Source organism: Colias eurytheme, chromosome 16 (assembly GCF_061535395.1).
Source record: "Colias eurytheme isolate Ceu_HAF_F1 chromosome 16, ilColEury1 Martin Lab GWU primary, whole genome shotgun sequence".
Classification (NCBI taxonomy): domain Eukaryota; kingdom Metazoa; phylum Arthropoda; class Insecta; order Lepidoptera; family Pieridae; genus Colias; species Colias eurytheme.
This window is the reverse complement of record NC_142995.1, coordinates 5,045,002-5,065,293: the sequence shown is the minus strand read 5'-3', so window position 1 is coordinate 5,065,293 and position 20,292 is coordinate 5,045,002. Positions and strand designations below refer to the sequence as shown.

Genomic DNA, 20,292 nt, shown 5'->3' with positions numbered 1-20,292 from the left:
GCAATTATTAAATACTTTCGCTTAATTTTTAACAGCTAGTTTGTTAATCATCGGAACTTGAACCTTCGTTTTTTAGCCAATGTTTGACTAATGAAAAATAATATCTATTATAATAAGTAAAATATATGTGATTATTAAAAATCATAGACAATTTGTAGGATGGTAAAAAAATTTGCCATATTAAGGATAAGTATACGCTTGAGTAATTACAAAATAACTGTTCAGAATAATTTGATGAATGGTTTGTCATTAAACCGAGGGTTAAGTATACTTAACCCTCGCTTAACTATAGTTAATCGTACAAATTAAGATTATGATTTATTTGATTAACACCTTACTTAATGATTATTTTTTTTCTTAAAATGTTTTTTTTATAGCTGTTAATCTATCTTCTTTTTCTGCAATTCAATTGTCAAATCCTACAATTATTTTATCATTAGAATAAGAATTTTTTTATTACTCAGTATTCAAAATTTTTGTCTCTTACTGTTTTTTGTTCACTTTTAAAAACGAGTATATTGCGGCTATGCGGCTTACCTACTGATGGTCAGCTCATAAAGTTTTATTACTAGTTGATAAGAGAATAATTCAAGATAGCAAGAAGAAAGCCGGTAATGGATATATGCTCCTGGTTCTTATCCATCTATACCTACAAGTTACTGTTTTTACAAAAATGTTATGGCCTTTTTGTGTACATATACCTACTGCATATGTGCATATTTAACTGTAAAGGTGCTTGTTCCTATTTTGTTAAAATTATTTCATACATTTTTTTATATATCTTATACAATATACATATCTGCAACATGTAATACATATTAGGAACAAATTGTATTAGGGGGGCGGCACAAAATATATAAAAGGTTTATAGGGTTGCCATTAGTTTAAAAAACAAATTACTTTGGTTGTCTGGAAGAAATCGCTCATAAGCGATAAGACCGCCTACTGTACCTTAACCTCTTGTGTTGTTTTTTTATTGTCTTTCTGTTAACTTCATCTGTGTGTACAATAAAGTGTTATTATTTATTTATTTATACCTACTATAATATCTGCTATAATATGTACTTAATGTGAGCCGTTATTCAAATCAATGTAATAAATAACTATACTTCATTTACTTCCAATAAAAGACAGAATTTTATCATAAATATTAAGAAGCATCGTCATCGTCAAACCAAAAAAAAATTATAAAAAAATGTTTATTTTACTGCCGTTTCTTTTATATTATAATTCATTCCATTACAATAAACACCTGTAAAATGCCTACGGCGGATATATCATTTGTCATTTCTCTTGATAATAGATATAAAAATGTCAGTAGAAACAATAATCTTCTGATTGATTTTTTATGGCACATAAATAATAATGAGCTTTTGTGCTACGCGTCACTTGACAGTACACTTACAAAATAAGTATATCTCGTCACTTTATCATGTCTTCATATATTATCTTTTCTGAAATACTGCAGTTTTAATGATGATGACGGATGACTAATTGTAATTAATTAGGTATCGGTCTAGCTCCTTCTAATCAAATACAAATACAAATTAAAATATTCTTAATAAAATAAAATGTTGATAAAATTCAAAGACATTATAAATTATAATGTCCTTAGATTAATTTTGAATGAAGAATTATACGTTCTCGTCTAGACTTAATGTGATGTTTAAGAAATTGAGAATGTTACAACCAACTTTAAATGAACGTCGTAATTATTTGCAATATTAGTGATGAGTGTGACGACCTGCGATAGAATCAAGCATTTTGCAATTTTAATGCTTCATTAGTTATTCAATAAAGCAGCAAGCTTTAATTCAATAATAAAGAGGTCAATGACACGCATATATGTTTCATATAACAAATAAAATCTATTTCTATAGCATATAAACCACGGTTCTATAACCGCAGTTATAGTTACTATTCTATAACGGACCTTGATTGTAGAGATAAATACAGATACATATTATTATGTGGAGGCATGTTTCTTTAAGATTATGTTTTATGAATATATTATTAACTAGTATTGTAGTATCTATGAGATATTTCTGCATTCAGAATTCCTGCCTAATTCAATATACCATAAATTTCCTAAACCATGGTGGTACATTAAATACTAAACTTGTGTCCATTTTTATAATTGACCCTGATTCAGCATTTCATAATTTATAGCTCTTACATTTTGATTTTGGTCTAACAAGTTCTAGACATTTAAATTATTCGAAGATCAACATGTCTAGCCTGTTGCCTTTGTGTTCTACAAAACAAATCCACATTCTAAAGTAGATAAGCGTGTTTATCTAAATAATTTTGTTGATTATCGGTTCACAGCAAGATGGCACCTGAAAACTATAAACTTCTCTATCGACAATAAAATATGTTTACCTCAATGTTTACTTCCACGGGCTCTATTATATGGATATTTATTAAATTAATTAATACCATAACAATTTTAACCTTGCACACATTGGATGTTTTAGCTGTCATTTTTGTATCCAATATAAAAGTACTAATACCTACTGAAAATACAACATGTTTAAATGTACCAACCTATAAACGGAATAATATTATGGACGTTCTGCGTTCTAAGTTCTCGATTTATTCTATCGAAGACTAGACATGGATCACTAATAATTATGTACACTTTACTAGACAGACAGGGTGATGTTTTTATATTTACTGCATAGGTATTTAATTCCGCATGTGATGAGTCTTTCTATCCCTAACTTATTATTATTAAATATTTTAGTTTTAGAGCGTTCAAATGCTATATAAATATATTTATTTTAAACAATATAAAAAAATTCGATCACAAATCGGTATTCGAAGACAGAAGGCAGAAGATGCTCTTAAAAAAATATAGAGCCTTTCCTTTTTTTTATTTACTTTATTTCAAGGTGCTATATGTATATAGATACTTAGGAATATGTATAAGGAAAATTTGGTATAAATAACTGTTGTCTAAAAATATTCAAATGTTTGGTCGTCGTCTGAGAGTTGACAAAATGTTCATTCATTTGTTCATGAATATTAATAGGTATATTTAACTATTGAGGAAGTCGGTAATTAAGATGTGAATCAGAGCTATTACTTTATTTAAAATATATTATTTCACCTCAATTAACGCGTGGATATTGAATAAATTTAGTAAGTCATTTTGTTTACGAAGAGTTGTTTTTGAAGTGCTATCGCGAGAAAATAAATATAAAACATAGGCACATTGTGGGAAATATACAAACATAATGTATTAAAAATATGTCAATTTCAAATCTTATGTTTTTATTTTATTGTATATTATATATTATAGGCACCTTTATTTATTGTATATTTATTTGAGATTCTTTGAAATCGGTAAAAAATAAAATAGGCCTCGACATTCATAAATAAAATAACCGTTTCACATTTAAAAAGAGAACGCACATCTTGAATAATATGCATATTAAGTGAATCAAAAATAGAAAACTATTTGGTTTAGTATAAAAATAAAACCATAAAAATCGTTAAAAATAGAAAATTTTGTGAATGATAGAGATTTTTAACCTACTAAGTGGATTTTTATCGACTCTAGATCTATATTTAAATTCTAAATATACCTGCAGTCAATATAAATAACTAAGATATTACTGAATTTTAAACATAGGTACCTACATATTTTTAGAAAATAAAAATTATAGTCAATGAAATGTTTTGTAAACAAAAGTTTTGTGTTTATACTTCTAACATGCTTCAAACCTAACTATAGACCTTTGCCTTTTTTCATAGCACAATTTCATCGACTTAAGAATACTAGATTCTTAAATACAGTACAGAATATGTAGAAATTACAATCGAATAATAATAAATCACACACTGGATATACATTTTGACAAATTTGGGAAATTTAAAAAAACCTTACTTACGATCAACCATGTCAGTGTTTAATTAATACTACCGCATAATTTTAAGTTTATCTAAGTTTAAAAAAATGAATTAATTCTGTGTTTTAAATGAATTTACTTGACTGTTTTATGATGTATTTTAAAGTAACGTTTCGCTTTTTACTTATTTTAAATTATAATTGTTATCTAAGTTGATTATTATTTTTTATGAATTAAGATTGTGGATAATTTGAATTGAATTAATTTTTAAGTATGTACTTGTTTATAATTCATTAACTAATAATTTTGGAATGTATTGAATGTGTTGTAACGTATTTTTTATAGTGCATGCAGTGCTCATTTGTTATTGGTTGTCCATCATGTTCTTTATTTTTTGTGTATTTTTTATGTAATTTCATCGATGTACAGCTGCTAATGAGCCTTAATAAATAAATAAATAAATAAATACATATAACACTTTTATTATAGGGACTAGATTTCCGCCTGTGGCTTCGCCCGCGTTTTCAAATGAAAACCCGCATAGTTCCCATTCCCGTGGGATTTCCGGGATAAAACCTATCCTATGTGTTAATCCAAGTTATATGTGTGCTAAATTTCATTGTAATCGGTTCAGTAGTTTATGCGTGAAAACCATACATACATACATTGGTACATAATTACAAATCTTTCCTCTTTATAATATTATTATTAGTTCCTATAGATAGAATCAAAATAATTACTGAACCGAGTTATCCAATTGTTTTAATTTTAAACGAGTGAAAGTAATTATATACACCTGTCCATCTGTCTTTCGTATCTACGTCATGTATTTTTCTTGCTACTAACTAAATAAGTTACTTAATTCGTGAAGCGTCTTTAAACACGTTTAGTCATGTTTATTATTTTCCTAGTAACTTTCTCAGAAGATTCACATTTAAAAAAAGCGTTTCTAAGAAGATTATTTAAATGTCATTAAAAAAGAGCGTGTTCGTGTCAGAAGTGAAACTTCTTTGATAAGATTCAAAGTTACCGAAATTGCCTTACCCCTTGACGTGACGGTATTTCCATGACCTTGAAATTTAATAAGTTTCACTACATCAAGAGTGACACAATTCGATTAAATAAAACAACGAAAGAAGTTCAACGCGCTATTATTTTATAAACCTTATGATGAGTGATCATTGCAATTCTTGTATGTAACACGATCACTTTTGTATTTAGGCTATAAAACATGTTTACTGTAATCTCACTAAAAATATTCCAAATAAAAAGATGCTTTCTTTGATAGTAACGCGGAATGATGCTATAACTTGAAACTTTAATAAGCCGCCAAACAGGAAAGATGTTTCAATCCTGTTTTATGACTACCCACTGTCCATCATTATTATTTAAGTACATCTTAGTTCTTACAATTTATTTTTGATTTATTAAAAATAAACAAGGATAATCTTATAAGAAGCAATATTTTATAGTTGGACTCAGGTCCAACAGGTGATTTTATTATATTCATTTAGTCGGTGATTACTGATTACAGAAGTACTTTTTAGAATTTCTCTGTAAGAGGCATTATAAGGAAGGAAAAATAAATGTTTCAGCTGGTTCTATATAATATTTCTTATAGGTATACATAAAATATTATGGATTCTGTGTAAGGTAGTATTAGCATTTGTCATCTGATAGAAAACAAATAAAATAATTCAAAAGAATGTAAAGCCTATCTTTTGTGAGTCTAATCATAAGTATCGTCATTAAAATTATACTGGTCACATGGGAGTCCGAAATTCGGGCATCTAACGCCCACGCAAACAGTGGGATAGTTTTGTTGATAAGCTAATGTATTGTGTATCTAGTTTTATTATTATTATTTAAATATTTATTGTCAATGAATTAAGCAGGCGCGTTCAAATCACTCAACGGGGTTTCTATTGCAATAGTGTTTAATTGCCCGCAGGAACAAAAAATATGGCTATATTTTCTCACGAAATAATTTATATAAGTATCTAAAATATAATGTAGATGTGTTTAAAAAGGCAACATTATTTAAGTATAGAACTAAACTACAAATTGTTCTAATGTAGAGCTTAATATTAATTTATAAATTGAAATTAAACTTTGATAGTTCGATAAGGTATCTCTAATATTAATACTACACGAAGCCTAGCGTAATTTTTTCTGTATCACGAAGAATAATTATCATAATGCGACGGAAACAATAAGGTATTTTAGGAAGTAATTGCTTCGCCAGAACCGATACGGTTTTGTTCAGCAATCCACGTTTAAAATCACTCAAATAACTTGTTTATAAACCAAGTATTTGACTCCAATAACGTACCAACTGAATCATAACATCCGCCCCGGAAATCGAACCGGGGAAAAGTGTTATGAAATGCAGTGAAAGTCGAGGATTAGTATTCAAATACACAAATTGCTATTGATGAGCATTAGATTTTTAATTATTTCATTTTATTACGTCTGAGTATCTATGATGGTTTAATTGCGATCCATAAAATTCTCGTTTTGGCTAACTGTCTTGTTATGCGATATTATTTATGATTAATTTCTAATTTGTGCAAATATTTTTATGCATAGAAATTTTGGGAATACCTATTGATAAGCACATATCAATTATTAGCTATCGTAGTACATAACGTTGCGTTTTAAGAGAGTTAAATTAGCAGGCAATCGAATGACCTATATTTAAGAGTTACAAAAAACCTAATAGGTATAGGTACTTTACTATGCAGAAAATCTTATAAAATTATAATGTTTACAGCAATAAGTTGTTCAGTCTCAGCTTTCAAGCAGACAATAGCTCAAAGGGCTCACTTATTACAGATTGTAAAGCATCGACTGCGAATATTTTGCAAGTACTCTAGTAATTTTCCACTTTATGAAATGTTTCGTTTGGAGCTCTAAATAACTGGTATAATAAAGTATCATCTCTACTTATCTTATGGAGGCTTACTGCGATGGTGATGGATACAAAAGCATTTTTATTAGATTTTTAGTATAAATATCACATTTACATACATTCGAACATTGACTTATATGGACTTATATAGGATACGTACAACGAACATACATATATGAATGAATTCATACATTTAAATACGTGCACAAAAAATCACCACATCCACGCTTGCTCCACATTAATAATAATTATCGAGACCTCAAACAAAGTGTGAATGCGAGGTGCAGCGATTCTCATAATGTAGCCTACATATTGCAACTAAACATACAACACTCAGGAAACCGTCATTGAAATCGTCATTACATAGAAAAAAGATAAATCTATCTCCATTTCGTCGGAATACTTGCATAGAAAGTATGGTACGTTATCTGTTTAAACCACAATGTCTCCGACGTTCAATCACAGCTCTGCCATTAGGTGTACAACCGCTCTGATAACCAAGGCGGTCAACGCGGTTATTTACCGAATATTGTTACAATTCTACACTTATAAATTGCCTTTATAATGCTTTGTTTACCTTTGTTGAACTCAAATTATATTAGAGTTTGTTGCGGTTTGAAAATTTGTTTCTTTTTGGGGCAATGTGATAGGTCACTTTTAGACCTAAAAATGAATGGTATGTTTGGTAAGCAAACAAAAGTATAAATTTGGATAAGTACCTACTATAAAACTGTTACGGTCGTGCATCGCACTTATATAAATCTTAAATCTTCTTGAAAAATTAAGATATAGGTATGTCAACGACCCTCATACATTGCATTTAAATATATATTTATTCAAATCGACGTTTTATGAAAGTTACTAATGCATTAAGAAAGTAGCAGGTATTTGCAGTCAAGCTAGACAATTTTTAATGTCATAAAATTATGCATAAAACATCAGATTTTAACAAAAGACAATTATTCGAATACATTCTAGTGAGATATGAAAATTTATCAAATATTACTTGTTTTTAAATAAATACGTAATTTAACTTTTAAAATTTTTTAACCTACGTAATTTTAAGTTTTACTCTTTAGACCTAAAATTAAACCTTCAATCAAATGATAGAAGAAACCTGTTGATTAGATAGAGAAACATTTAATGAACAGAACGAAACCTGTACCTATTACAAATTAAATACTAATAATAATTTACCCAGTAACTATGTTGGGTAAGACTGAAATCAAATGTTAAAAATTCATTACAAATACACAAAGATAACTTTAAAAGCAACCAATTAACAACGTTGCATGTAAAATGTACATAAATTATTATGATCATCGCGTTGAATTCTACAGATGATAGGTAGTTTAAATATGTGTGGACAATGTATTCAAAGTGTTAAAACTTCTCAGTTGTAACATTTTCTGTTTATAAAAATAAATTTATATTTATAATTTATACTTTGTATTGTTACCTTTTGATGGAACTGCATTTTATAGTAATAGCTGTGGTAATAGTATAGATTTTTGGAAATAAAAATCTGAATAAAGTGGAACTAGTGCATTGTGTTTGTGTTGTTACTAGGTATATTTATATTTTTTGTTTTAGTAGGCTTCTTATAAACAAATTTAGGCTAAATCTGTTTGCATAACAATCAAACAAAATAAATCGGTATGCAATAGCATTTACTAAGACCAATCTGCTAAATCGCTTAAGGCTTAAAATATAATAATAATAAACAAGTAAGGTACCACAGCAAGGCTCAGCAAGCTTTCGAGACAGTGCCCTTAGGATAAATAGAATTATTATTAGAGCATATCATAAAATGAAATAGGCTAGTTAAATAGCGTTTCCTAATGTTGTATCATCGATATATCATATAATCGATAACTTTTTTTTAAATTTATTTATAATACAGTATAAACCTTTTCCGAGACCCGATTATAATTGAACTAATATTAAATGAACCATTTTCATTTTTGAACTGAAAATTAAGTTGTAAAGTTTATAAAACAAAGAGAAAGCATATAGGTTAATACAGACATAAACCCTCCAATAAGAGTGGTTTGACCCAGTTAAATTAAAAAGGGCTCCTGGCTTATAAAATGTAAAACATTTCCCCGTAGCAATTACGTAGCACCTTTAATTAGACAATAAACTCATTGAGCGCACAAATAAATCGTTTGTTTCCACGTTCGCTTACATCGCATATCTTTAGCTTGTTTTTATTCAATTATACTGGATGATCTACAGATTCCAATTTATGGCTTATTCATTATTTTCACGGTGACTGCCCGCCGCGCTCACTAGCATGCCAATATTGATGGAACAAAAATTATTAGACTTGAAAATTTGTACGTGCAAAACATCGATGATTTTGCATACAGAGATTAGTGTAATAGCAATTAAGACTATGAATAATGCAATAAAAGCTTTTGTGACAGTTCTTTATAGGAAAAGAAAGCCATTATTGATATCGAATTTCTAAAAATGCAATTAAAATGTCTCAAAAACTTGTATCTAAGAACAGTTGGTATCTCACAGATAATATATTCGGATCTGTTGCATTTTTTAGAAATTCGATGGGAAACGTGAGCCAAGAATGTAGTTGTGATTAAGAGCCCTGATGATTTTGTAAGTTATTTGATATAGCGCAATTAATCAGGCGTTGTTAAATTCGTAGATATTTAATTTATAGATATCAATAACGAAAAACGAGATGCATTAGTGTCTATCAAGTATGTAAGTACGTAATTCATTTTAAATAGTAAACCTGATAATGTAGCTTTAAATATTATAACTTTTGAATGCAAAATTGAATTCTTGAATATCATACAGTACCTTATCATACTTAAAGTTCCTATTCATTACCTTTCATCTAGTTGTAGCAATATCCATGGTACCTAATTCATAGTTATTAACTGAAGCTACTGTAAATTTATAATTTATTCGTAGACTGTAACGGTCTTCAGATTTTAAACATACCTACGTGCTTACTTTATCCGTTTTAAATAATCTTACGTCTCCCATAACGGTTCAAGATTTGATTGTTAGATAAGCTTAAGTAATTTCCATATTTTAAGTGTAAATTAATTTTGGCGAAATGTTTGTCAAACGTTAACTTGTTACTAACATAAGATCCACATTTTTTCTAATTTTAAATACTTACATTACAATCCTATAGGTATGATGTCTGTGTGCAGTGTGAATAATATGTAGTACTTACTTATATCTTTGTATAGGAAAATAATTAGTTTTACAAGTAACGAAAGCAATACATTTAAGTAGGTAGGTATATATAGGTAATAACGATCGTAGTCCGTTGTGAAAGATAATAATTAATCGAATTACCTCAGAGAGAGAGAGAGAGTTAAAAACAAACTCAAAATTCGCCACACTATGGAAAATTTCTTATGATAAACGATATTGGGTGTTTTTAATTGGCTTCCTTAAAAACTGTAGAGAAGAAATCGCGAGTGAAAATATAAACATCGATGTATAATTGACATAATTGCTAAAATGCTGCAATTAATATGCATTATATCCGATAATTAAACGAAAGGTGTCGGTAAGAACAGACGGAACAATTAAGACTAGTCCCATTAGTTGATCAGTTTTGAAATTACGTATTCTACGGCTATGTGAAAAAGGAAAAAGTAGTGCTATACACGCACACTTTAATAAACACTTAAGTTTATTTCTATAAATGTATTTTTATATTATGACGATTGGTTGTATTTATTCAATTTATGCTTTACTAGCTTTCCGCCCGCGGCTTCGCCCGCGTTCCCTTGGGATTTCCGGGATAAAACCTATACTATGTGTTAATCCAAATTATCCTCCATTTAAGTGTGCTTAATTTCATTGTAATCGGTTCAGTAGTATTTGCGTGAATGAGTAACAAACACAAACATACACTTAGGTACCACATCCTCACAAACTTTCGCATTTATTTTCGCATTATGTAGCAGTGTTTCGCATGTATTTCGCATTAAGTAGGATATAAAAGACGAAAAAATGTTATGGGTCAGTATTTCTTCCTTCTAATATTTATATAATACATATTAATATGTAGAGCTGTGCTCTACGTTTATTTTATTTAAAAATTTCCAACATTCATTTTAAATTTTAATACACATGAAACCGTGAACATACCTACTATAGATGCTATAGATCTCCTTCAATATGGTTTAACTTGTTTGTTGGCATAAGGTTAAGTTATTAATTAAGAACCTTCAAAATATCGCATGGTGGAATGTGGATCTAAACGACTTATAATTACGTTCTGTCTAAGTAATTAATTTTACACACTATTAACTATAACTCATTGTATCAGTTTATTTTAAAATTCTTCTCGTTGTTTGTTGAATTTCGATTTAATAATAAATTTGATAGGGTTATTTGGTTACTGCACACTAATGTTATTCAAATCGGGGCTGAAAACTGCATTAACTATCTATAGGTATGCTAAGATTCGAATCTCTGGAAATAATGTCGTACAATATGATTTATTTTAGCAAGGCTATAAATTATAAAGGTAAATATTTTACGATAAATTATGAATTATAGTAGCATCGTCTGAAGTCTAATTCACTGCATAGAATAATCAGTTACATGGCACAAAAAAAAACAGCTGTGATGCCGCTAATCTAACGCTGGGTCAGCCACATTAATCTCTGATTTATATGAAATAACGTCATACAGTCACGTTCTCTAACCACAAATTTAAATATCATATAGCTCAGTTAATAAACAGACGAACTTACCTAATTATTTTGCGGCAACCGGTCCGATTTAAATATTCAAAGCATCCACGGACTACCTATGTATCATCACGAATTTCCGACTTTCTAACTCGAAATTCGTGACCAATCGATGCTAAAATGATATGTTTTTTCATTTCGTACATGTCAAGTGATTTCACATTTTTCATTATGTATTTTCTAATGAATAAAACTAGAAACAAGCAATGGAATCGATTTACACAGATGCAGATAAGGTATCCGAATGCGTTGCTGTCGTTAATTAAATAAAAGCTGTCTTGCAGTTATTTATTGATAGAATGGCAAAAGTCTAGATTTTTTCATTAAAACCAGACAAACGGGCTCATAAATTAATTATTTTGTCTAACAAGAGGCGCGATAAAAAGGAATGATATGTTAGTCTATCAACCTGATTTTTTTAATTGCAAAAACAAACATTATCTATATTCGAAGAAGTAACATTAAATTAATACCAATAAAATGTAGGTAAAAAATTAGTTCAATGTTCAATAAAAAAAAGTTGTTCGATGTTATATTTACCTGCTAACCCATATTATGAGCCATACCTAATAAATAGTTAGCAGCCGAAATTTGATATCTACCATCGTAAGTTCTTACAAATTAAATAAAACTAACTAAAACTTTTTTTCATATAAACTTCCAGAAGTTTTACAGAGATTTTTATTTAGCTTGAGTTATTGAATTTGAATAACTTACATTACCCACACGCCATCTATTTTGTTCCAAACGAAACAACGTTAATAGGTACATGCTAGACTATACAATTAGAGGTCCGCCCCGGCTTCGCCCGTGGTACATATTTCGCAATAAAAGGTAGCCTATATCCTTTCTCGGGTATCAAAATATCTCCATACCAAATTTCATGCAAATTGGTTCAGTAGTTTAGGCGTGATTGAGTAACAGACAGACAGACAGAGTTACTTTCGCATTTATAATATTAGTATGGATTACACACCCTTTGCTGTAATATTCACGTTGCAGTAACCACTACGCCAACCGGTCATCAATTGTCTATCATTATGTTTGTTTATATTATTCAATTAATAATAATTAATAATTATATACGGTTGTTAAAACAATAATAGTGAAACATAAGTATAATATTATGCAAACCGCACACAACATAATGTTAAAACTAGTTAATTTTAAGATCTTCTAATTATTATTCGTAGTACCTACTTTTCACCGTGTACCTAATGGAATTTTAATTCGTAGTAAACTAAGACTAGTTTTATAACCAGGTATAAACAAATAAATTAAATTTTATAGAATCCCTAAGAAAAATTAGGATAGGTTCGGCTAAATTTTCCTGAACTAAATTTTTTAACATTTGATATCCTACAATCAATATGATCTATCTTATGTTAACATAAACTAAAAATACTTAAAGTCATCATAATATTCTTTATTACCTATGTTCAAGTGTAAAAAGTAGTAAGAGCGGTTATTTTAAATTAAAATTACTCAAACTGACTCAAAATACTTACCAATCATAAACCTCAGAGCGTGTCTTTTTAATTAAAGCGTTCATCCATTAAACACAAATTGCGCTACAATAAAGGCAAACATGAAAATCGTGAAATTCCTTTACAATGATCACTACTAGCGCCGCAAATGCTACAATAATGCACTAATTTTGCGACGTGCGCAAACTACGGTGCGCGTAAGACTTGTGAACCGATGCGCTAGATCGCGTGCTTGACGCGTTTGCGTGGTAATGTTACATATTATTGTTATGGTATTTCACGAAAGTTGGGCACAACACTACTCTACACTCAAGCATGACATGCCGAAAGATGTGCATAGATGATATTGCGCAACCTTGCTTGTCAAGCAGCATGACCATCTAGTAATTTACACGCGTCTTTAGACGTAACGCATTACCATGGAGGTTTTAAAGAATTCATGATTTGTTACGCAGGTGCCGGCACTTAATTGGCTGCGATCCGAAAGCTTAATGGCGTTCATTAGTAAAATTGATTTAATGTTAAACGGCCTCATAAGTTTCGCTTGAAATTGTATAATTTCACTGAAAGTTTTTGGTGAGTCACGTGTTCAGTAATTGTTTGAAGCGAGTTTTTGTTATTACTGTTTTATTTATAAACCTTAATTTTTGTATCCATTTAACTGCCTTATTCTAAGAATGTTATGGGTAATATAACGAATGTAAATAAAGCAATTATAACAAGTCTTAACGAACGTATACACTGATTGCTTAATATTCTTTTGATTATCACGAACTCACAAATCGCCCCACTTTATTGGATTTAACAGGTATATGCCAAGAAATATAAACTTCTATGTTTAGATTCCAGTTTCAATACAATTTTGAAGCTCTTCATTTAAAACTAATAATATACATTGATATGAAGGTTAATTAAATAAAAATTGGTTCAAAAAAATAAAAAAAAATCTGACGTAATTTATGGACGCCCCTTAAATAGTTTACAATTTACATTACATTTATGATTAACCACTAAACCATAAATTATACATATTAGCAGATATAAAATAACGTTAGATAAATAATTACTTGTAGGAAAGGAAAGGCGGTTAAAAGTAAAAATTGGAATTTATTAAAATTACACTTAACAAACTAATCTATAAGAAATATATCTTCCAGCTGTTTCCGAAGACCTTATAATTTTTACCACCTGTAACAATGAAACCAATTTAAAGCGTCATAATATAGAAAAATTAATGCTCATAATTATCGATACAAAGGAAAAACGTAACAAAAAGACATCACAAATCCTATTTCTGATACCAGTGATTGACTTTAATCGTAATTTAAAATTACAATTACTAATAATAAACAGTATGAATTTCTACCGTTTGCAAAACCACGCCATCTATTAATGAAGTTCGGTACTATAACTCTAACCTGAATTTTTTACCTATGTATCCAATAAGATACTACAACATATTGAAATTTTTATTTTTTTTATCAAATTAGGAATATAAACTGCTTTACGCATTGTATTAAGATACTTATTTTTTCGAAAATATATTTCATAAATAAATAAATACCTGTCCTCTTTTCAGTCCAAAGTATCTTGCGACGGGATCACCTGCTTGTATTCTCATCAACATGTTTTCTTTTAGTTTACTGTATTTGAGTTAAAATAATTATCGTAAATAAAAATGTGTGTTAATTAATATATTAGTCTTGTTATTAATATATTATGTTGTATATTGCCACATACCGAGCACACGTGTCAGACGTGAAACTTCTTTGGCAAAATTCAGATACCAAAATCGTCGCCTTAATCCATGACATGACGGTGTTGCCATGAGACGAACTTGACATTTTACTCTTAACGCGCCCAAAGAAGTTTCACTTCTAAAAATCAATATAAGTAAGTACCAAATACAAATAAGTAAAATGTATTTTAAAAAGGATACTATCTCGCTAGTAGTTCCTGCTTCTCATCGGGAGTCAGCACAATATGTTCCGGCACCAGTTCATGTTCAGTAATATTGATGAGCAGTTCAGATTCAAGAAATTGTTCCAAAATATATTTAGGCGCCATGTCCACTAAGGACTGTTTCGCTGATGGAGTCATACCTAAAAAAAGGGGAAATTAATATATTTTGAAGGCAGGAAAAATAAATACAAAATAACAAGACAACTTGTATAGTATTTGTTCAAAACTATTTTATTAAACAATTCCTACAAAATCCGTCCATCTTAAATTATAGGATTTGCATACAGTACAGACTAACCAGCATAATTTTTTATGTTACACTGGATAGTAAGAAAAAATAATTTCGTATTAGCGCAAAGTTTATTCCAAATGAATACCATACCTATAATTTTAAAAACATTGATAATTAATTATTATTCTTATATTAATTCTTCTTTATCTCAATAATTCTTACCTGCTTGGACAACAACAATAGCTCTATGTATGTTTTCCTCTTGCATTCTTGTACAATAAGTTTTGATTGTTTTAATACCAATTTTAGCTTCATCAGGGAAGAAAACAAACATTTGGTCTGTTGGATCATCATTATGGGCTACGAGTACAATTAAATCGCTGCGAGCTGGCCTCTTCTCACTAAAAATAAACAATGATTATTCGTAAAGGTCACTAGAATATAATATTTTCTATTTATCTATGATCTAAGAGTTTGTTTGTTTGAATGCGCTAATCTCAGGAACTACTGGTCCGATTTGAAAAATTATTTCGGTGTTAGATAGCCCATTTATCAAGGAAGGCTAGGCTATATGTCATCACGCACACCAACTGGAGTGGAGCACTGCGGTTAAAACCGTTAGTCAATGAATAAATAATGCTATACAATGTGTCTTATTCTCTATGTATAATTCATAATCACTACATAGTATAAAACAAAATCGCTTTCTCTGACGCGTCTTTCCAAACTATACAAGGCCAGTACGCAACGGTGTGAAACTAATCACGTATAGTTTGGAAATAACTTTTTTACAAAGTTCTTCCAATCTATACAACGGCAGTACGCAAATACTTGCAAATACTCACGTATACTTTGTAGTGAAGTAAGTAAGAATAGCGCTCCAAAACATACAGCGCCAGTACGCATGCGGACTAATCGTGTATGTTTCGGAGTAAGCGCGGCGTCTCTCCATTGCTCGCCTTTATATTATTGTATTGCTGTTTTGAAATCTATTATTAAAATGCATGTGTATTGTGTATATAATGTTGCGTACTGATCGTATATTTTTTGTATCGAGGATGCTTGTGTCTTCGTTCCCGACTATACTGCACGACTTACAATTGACAATAGTGCTAAAATGTAAGAATCTAATAAGTCCAGAAGAAGACGGTTGCGACTTGCGAGGCGACGGAGTCCTGCTTCACGGGGCTCCTATTTTTGTGTAGTTAAAAAAAACACGAACCTAACCTAACCCATAGGTAACCCTTATATCTGTTACCTATTTATTTTTCTAAGCTTACCTAATAATATTTTTATTCCATATTTTACTGAATCAATCAAGAAGAATAAAAGTAGATAGATATAGCTGTAGAGATTGTCTAATCTAAAAATGAACGCCCCTCCACTGTGTTTACGCTCACATTCAAAGTACGTGTATAGACGCAATACTCACAAATTGGTCTGCCTCATTGGTCGTTCAGTCATCCAGTCCAGTCCATGCCCGAACGACAGGACCAGTTGGCCAACTAGTGCATAAATGACGCGATGCACGACAGAACGGACGTGTCATTCCGTACATAGCGCGCTCTCCCCGCCATACAATGCTAGGCACCTGAACTGATCGCCCGATTAGTTGACAAATCAGTGCGCGAAAGTCAAAGTTTGCAGTAGAATCGCCGCGCGCACACATATAAAGTGGTTCAATAATTATTTGTCCTCACACATTGAAACAATTAAGTTTAGTGGAGGGGCGTTCATTTTTAGATTAGACAATCTCTACAAGTCTTTGATTGCCTATATATTTATTATTTCGCTCAAGCGTAAGTGGTGTTAGCTATATTTAGTTATACATATTTTGCGTACTGATCGTGTATAGTTTGGAAAGAAGAAGCAAGCATCCGCTTTACGAAGTATACACGATCAGTACGCAAAATTCGTGTATATATATTGTAATAACAAACTTAAAAACAGCATTACAAAGTATACACGAGCAGTTTCCTATGGTTGCGTTCTGGCTATGTATAGTTTGGAAATACGCTTCTCTGACTATATTTTCCTATGTATGCTTAAACCTTTAAACTAAGCAACGGATGATGATGTGTTTTTTTATAGATGGATTAATTCTCGAGGAAGCTTTACTATAATATCATTTATTGGATTTAGACAAAGCAGGCAAAGCCACAGGTGGGTCACTAGTAAATAAATATATGTATATCTAAAATTTCATAATGTAGATAACTACAATATTTGTATGTTAGAAATTTTTAATAATCTGTAAGTTGAAAACAATTTTATTGAAAAGTAAATTCTTGTTTTTAAAACAAAAGAAATTAATGTCATTGCACAATGACATTTTTAAAGTCAATTCATCTATAATAATTAATAACAAACAATTTCACAAAATTCAAGACAAAATCATTTGTTATACAAACCATAACATAATATGGAGACTTTAGAAGAGAAAGTCAAAAAGAACATTCTAGAGAGAAATGTATCTGAAACAGCAAAACTTCACATGGGTATGTGAATATTATTAAATTTTATTCTTGTGATGTAGCAGTGTGTTTTTTTTAAATTCCATGATTTTTTAGTATGACTAGCTTTGCCCCACGGTTTTACCTGCATTGCTCCACTACTATTAGTCTTAGCATGATGATAATATATAGACTATAGTTTTCCTTAGTAAATGGACTTTATAACACCAAAAGAATTTTTCAAATTGAACCAGTAATTCTTGAGATTAGCGTGTTCAAACAAACAAACTCTTCAGCTTTACAATATTAAGTATAGATGTTACTCTAGATAGAAGGTAAGATAATGATATCTACTTTTTAACACGGTCAAATATGTTGTACCCATGAAGCCGCTGCAAACAGCTAGAAGCTATATTATAAATCTTTATTATGGTATGGGTAATTGAATTACACAACGTAGTTTTAAAGTAACATTGGAATGTGTTATGTATTATTTGCAAGTGATTACATACCTTGGCTTATCACCAAACTGTTCTTTAAAATGATCCAGTGACTGATCTAATTCATCTTGAGTTACAAGATAGCCCCTGTCGTGACAAAGCTGCAAAAAAATAGTCGTGTTAAAAGTGCGATATAACACAGTTAAATTAGTATGTAAGTAATCAACTTGAAGTTTTCTCTATGTTTATGTTTCAACAGACATAGGTTTTGTCATATTGTTTTTTTAATATTTTTGTTTATTTGTAAAATATAAACTTGATTGATATGTAGAAAAAGCCAATAAATACTTAACTCAATAAAACGTGAAAATGCAACATAAACAACAATTATAACCTATAAAACATACCTGCATAACAGTCTTACGAATTCGCCATAACTTGTAAGTTTCCGCATCGTCATCCATTTTTATATTATATTTATTATTCCTTGTTAACTATTGAAATAAATGTTAAAACTAAAATACTCAATAATTAGAAACGGGTAAATACTCAAAATAATTCACATCACAACACCACACACAACACTGACCAAGATAAATGTTGATTAAATGACATTGGCACTTGGCAGTTGGCATTTGACATAAAAATTAAAATCTCAGCATAAAAGTTGGCATTTATCAGCCTCGCCAGTACTAAAAAAATGTGAAAATATATGTACGTACACATTATGTTCGTTTTTAGAAAATTTTATACCTTTGGTATTTTCAAGTTTCAACCGACTTCCAAAAAAAGGAGAGTGTTTCTCAAAACTTTCTTCTGAGTGAACTGATATTGATGATACTTTTTCTGGAAGTTAACAAACAGTTTAAATGCTGTTCGAAGGGGGTCTTAATATGTAGTTTTTGTTTTAATAATGAATTAGTACTATGCAGGATATTGCGTGAGTGCGTGACTGTGTGGATGATGTAGTTTATAGAACTTATTTAATCTGTTTCATTTCTATTTACTACGCTACGAGCCTTCTACGAGCAGATTAAAATAATTTGGAAAATCCAAAAGTGCACGCCTCATAATTTTTTTTAAATAAATATTTATTAATTATTATTTTTGTTTATTTAATAACAATTAAACCACATCGAATCAGACCCTGAAAAATGAAAGGGTTCTATTCCTGAGCATACTCAAGCGTAAGAGAAAAAAAAAGACTCGATTAGTAAAGTATTTCGGTCGCTATCGTGTTAACAAGAAAAAGGATCCGCACATACAGACACACGGACGTCCAAGACAGAACTTTTTTAAACTGTTTTTTAACTAGTTTAAATAACAAAAATGACATCAAAAATATCATGAACGTTAAAAATAATGTTTTTTCTTAATATTTGTATGTATGTATTATCTTACAAGTGCAATGTATGATACATTTAAAGACATTTTAAGTTTGAAAAATCAGATGTTTTGCGCGAAGTGACAGTAGTACCCACCTCAACGCTTCGCTTATGAGGCGTGCAAAATAATACACAAAGTATTTGACAAAGAGTACTCTAATCCGAGACTTTAATTGATAAATTGACACTCTGACTAATATATAGTAATCTGCTCAGAGGAATAAACCTATAGAGTACTTGTATCGAGCATATACAATTTACATATATTTGTTTCTCTCTATCTAAAGAAAACGTCGTATGAAAGAATGAGATAGCTATAGACTACAAGCTACGTTTCAACATAGTCATGGCACCATTTTTACTATAGGTACGTATTTAGATAGATAGCAGGTGATAGTGATGGGATGTGCTTCAATCGATAAAATCGTGAATGCATTTTGCATTTACGGTTTCGTGAAATAATCTTATATATATAAAAATGAATCGCAAAATGTGTTGGTAAGCGCATAACTCGAGAACGGCTGAACCGATTTCGATAATTCTTTTTTTATTATATTCCTTGAAGTACGAGGATGGTTTTTATGTAGAGAAAACGTAAACATGTACCACGGGCGAAGCCGGGGCGGACCGCTAGTAAATAATAAAAAAAAACAAAATTAATCATAAATTTCAGTTGAATACATTATTTGTTTAATCCTACGAATATAATAAATGCGAAATTATGCGAGAATGGATAACTTTCTCTTTCACTGCTGAACCGATTACAATGAAATTTTGTACATACACACATAGGATAGGTTTTATACCGGAAATCCCACGT

At 30.2% G+C, this 20,292-nt stretch overlaps 2 protein-coding genes across 2 annotated transcripts in view; both read right to left on the bottom strand.

Annotated features, from left to right (window-relative positions):
* Window positions 1-13,217, bottom strand: part of LOC149901760 (uncharacterized) — a 55,742-nt gene extending 42,525 nt beyond the window's left edge. Inside the window, exon 1 of the mRNA XM_090110687.1 lies at window positions 13,022-13,217. The gene's annotated coding sequence lies outside the window, so the exon portion shown is untranslated. The remainder of the gene's footprint in view (window positions 1-13,021) is intronic.
* An 870-nt stretch (window positions 13,218-14,087) lies between these two features.
* Polr2E (DNA-directed RNA polymerases I, II, and III subunit Rpb5) lies at window positions 14,088-18,682 on the bottom strand. The gene is made up of 6 exons (XM_090110830.1): window positions 18,495-18,682; window positions 18,160-18,248; window positions 15,417-15,595; window positions 14,940-15,102; window positions 14,565-14,643; window positions 14,088-14,188 (listed from the first exon to the last, which is right to left on the bottom strand). Exons 1-6 carry the CDS (start codon window positions 18,549-18,551, stop codon window positions 14,123-14,125), a joined length of 633 nt encoding a protein of 210 aa, XP_089966956.1. The 5' UTR covers window positions 18,552-18,682; the 3' UTR covers window positions 14,088-14,122.
* Between the last annotated feature and the right edge of the window lie 1,610 nt (window positions 18,683-20,292).

Bases quoted from the DNA above. Each gene is read 5' to 3' on its own strand.
- Polr2E (XM_090110830.1), bottom strand. From the start codon at position 18,551: ATGGATGACGATGCGGAAACTTACAAGTTATGGCGAATTCGTAAGACT. The intron at 18,249-18,494 runs GTATGTTTTATA...ATTTTTTTGCAG, and splicing joins TTCGTAAGACTGTTATGCAG to CTTTGTCACGACAGGGGCTA. The intron at 14,644-14,939 runs GTATCCTTTTTA...ACTCAAATACAG, and splicing joins CAGGAACTACTAGCGAGATA to TAAACTAAAAGAAAACATGT.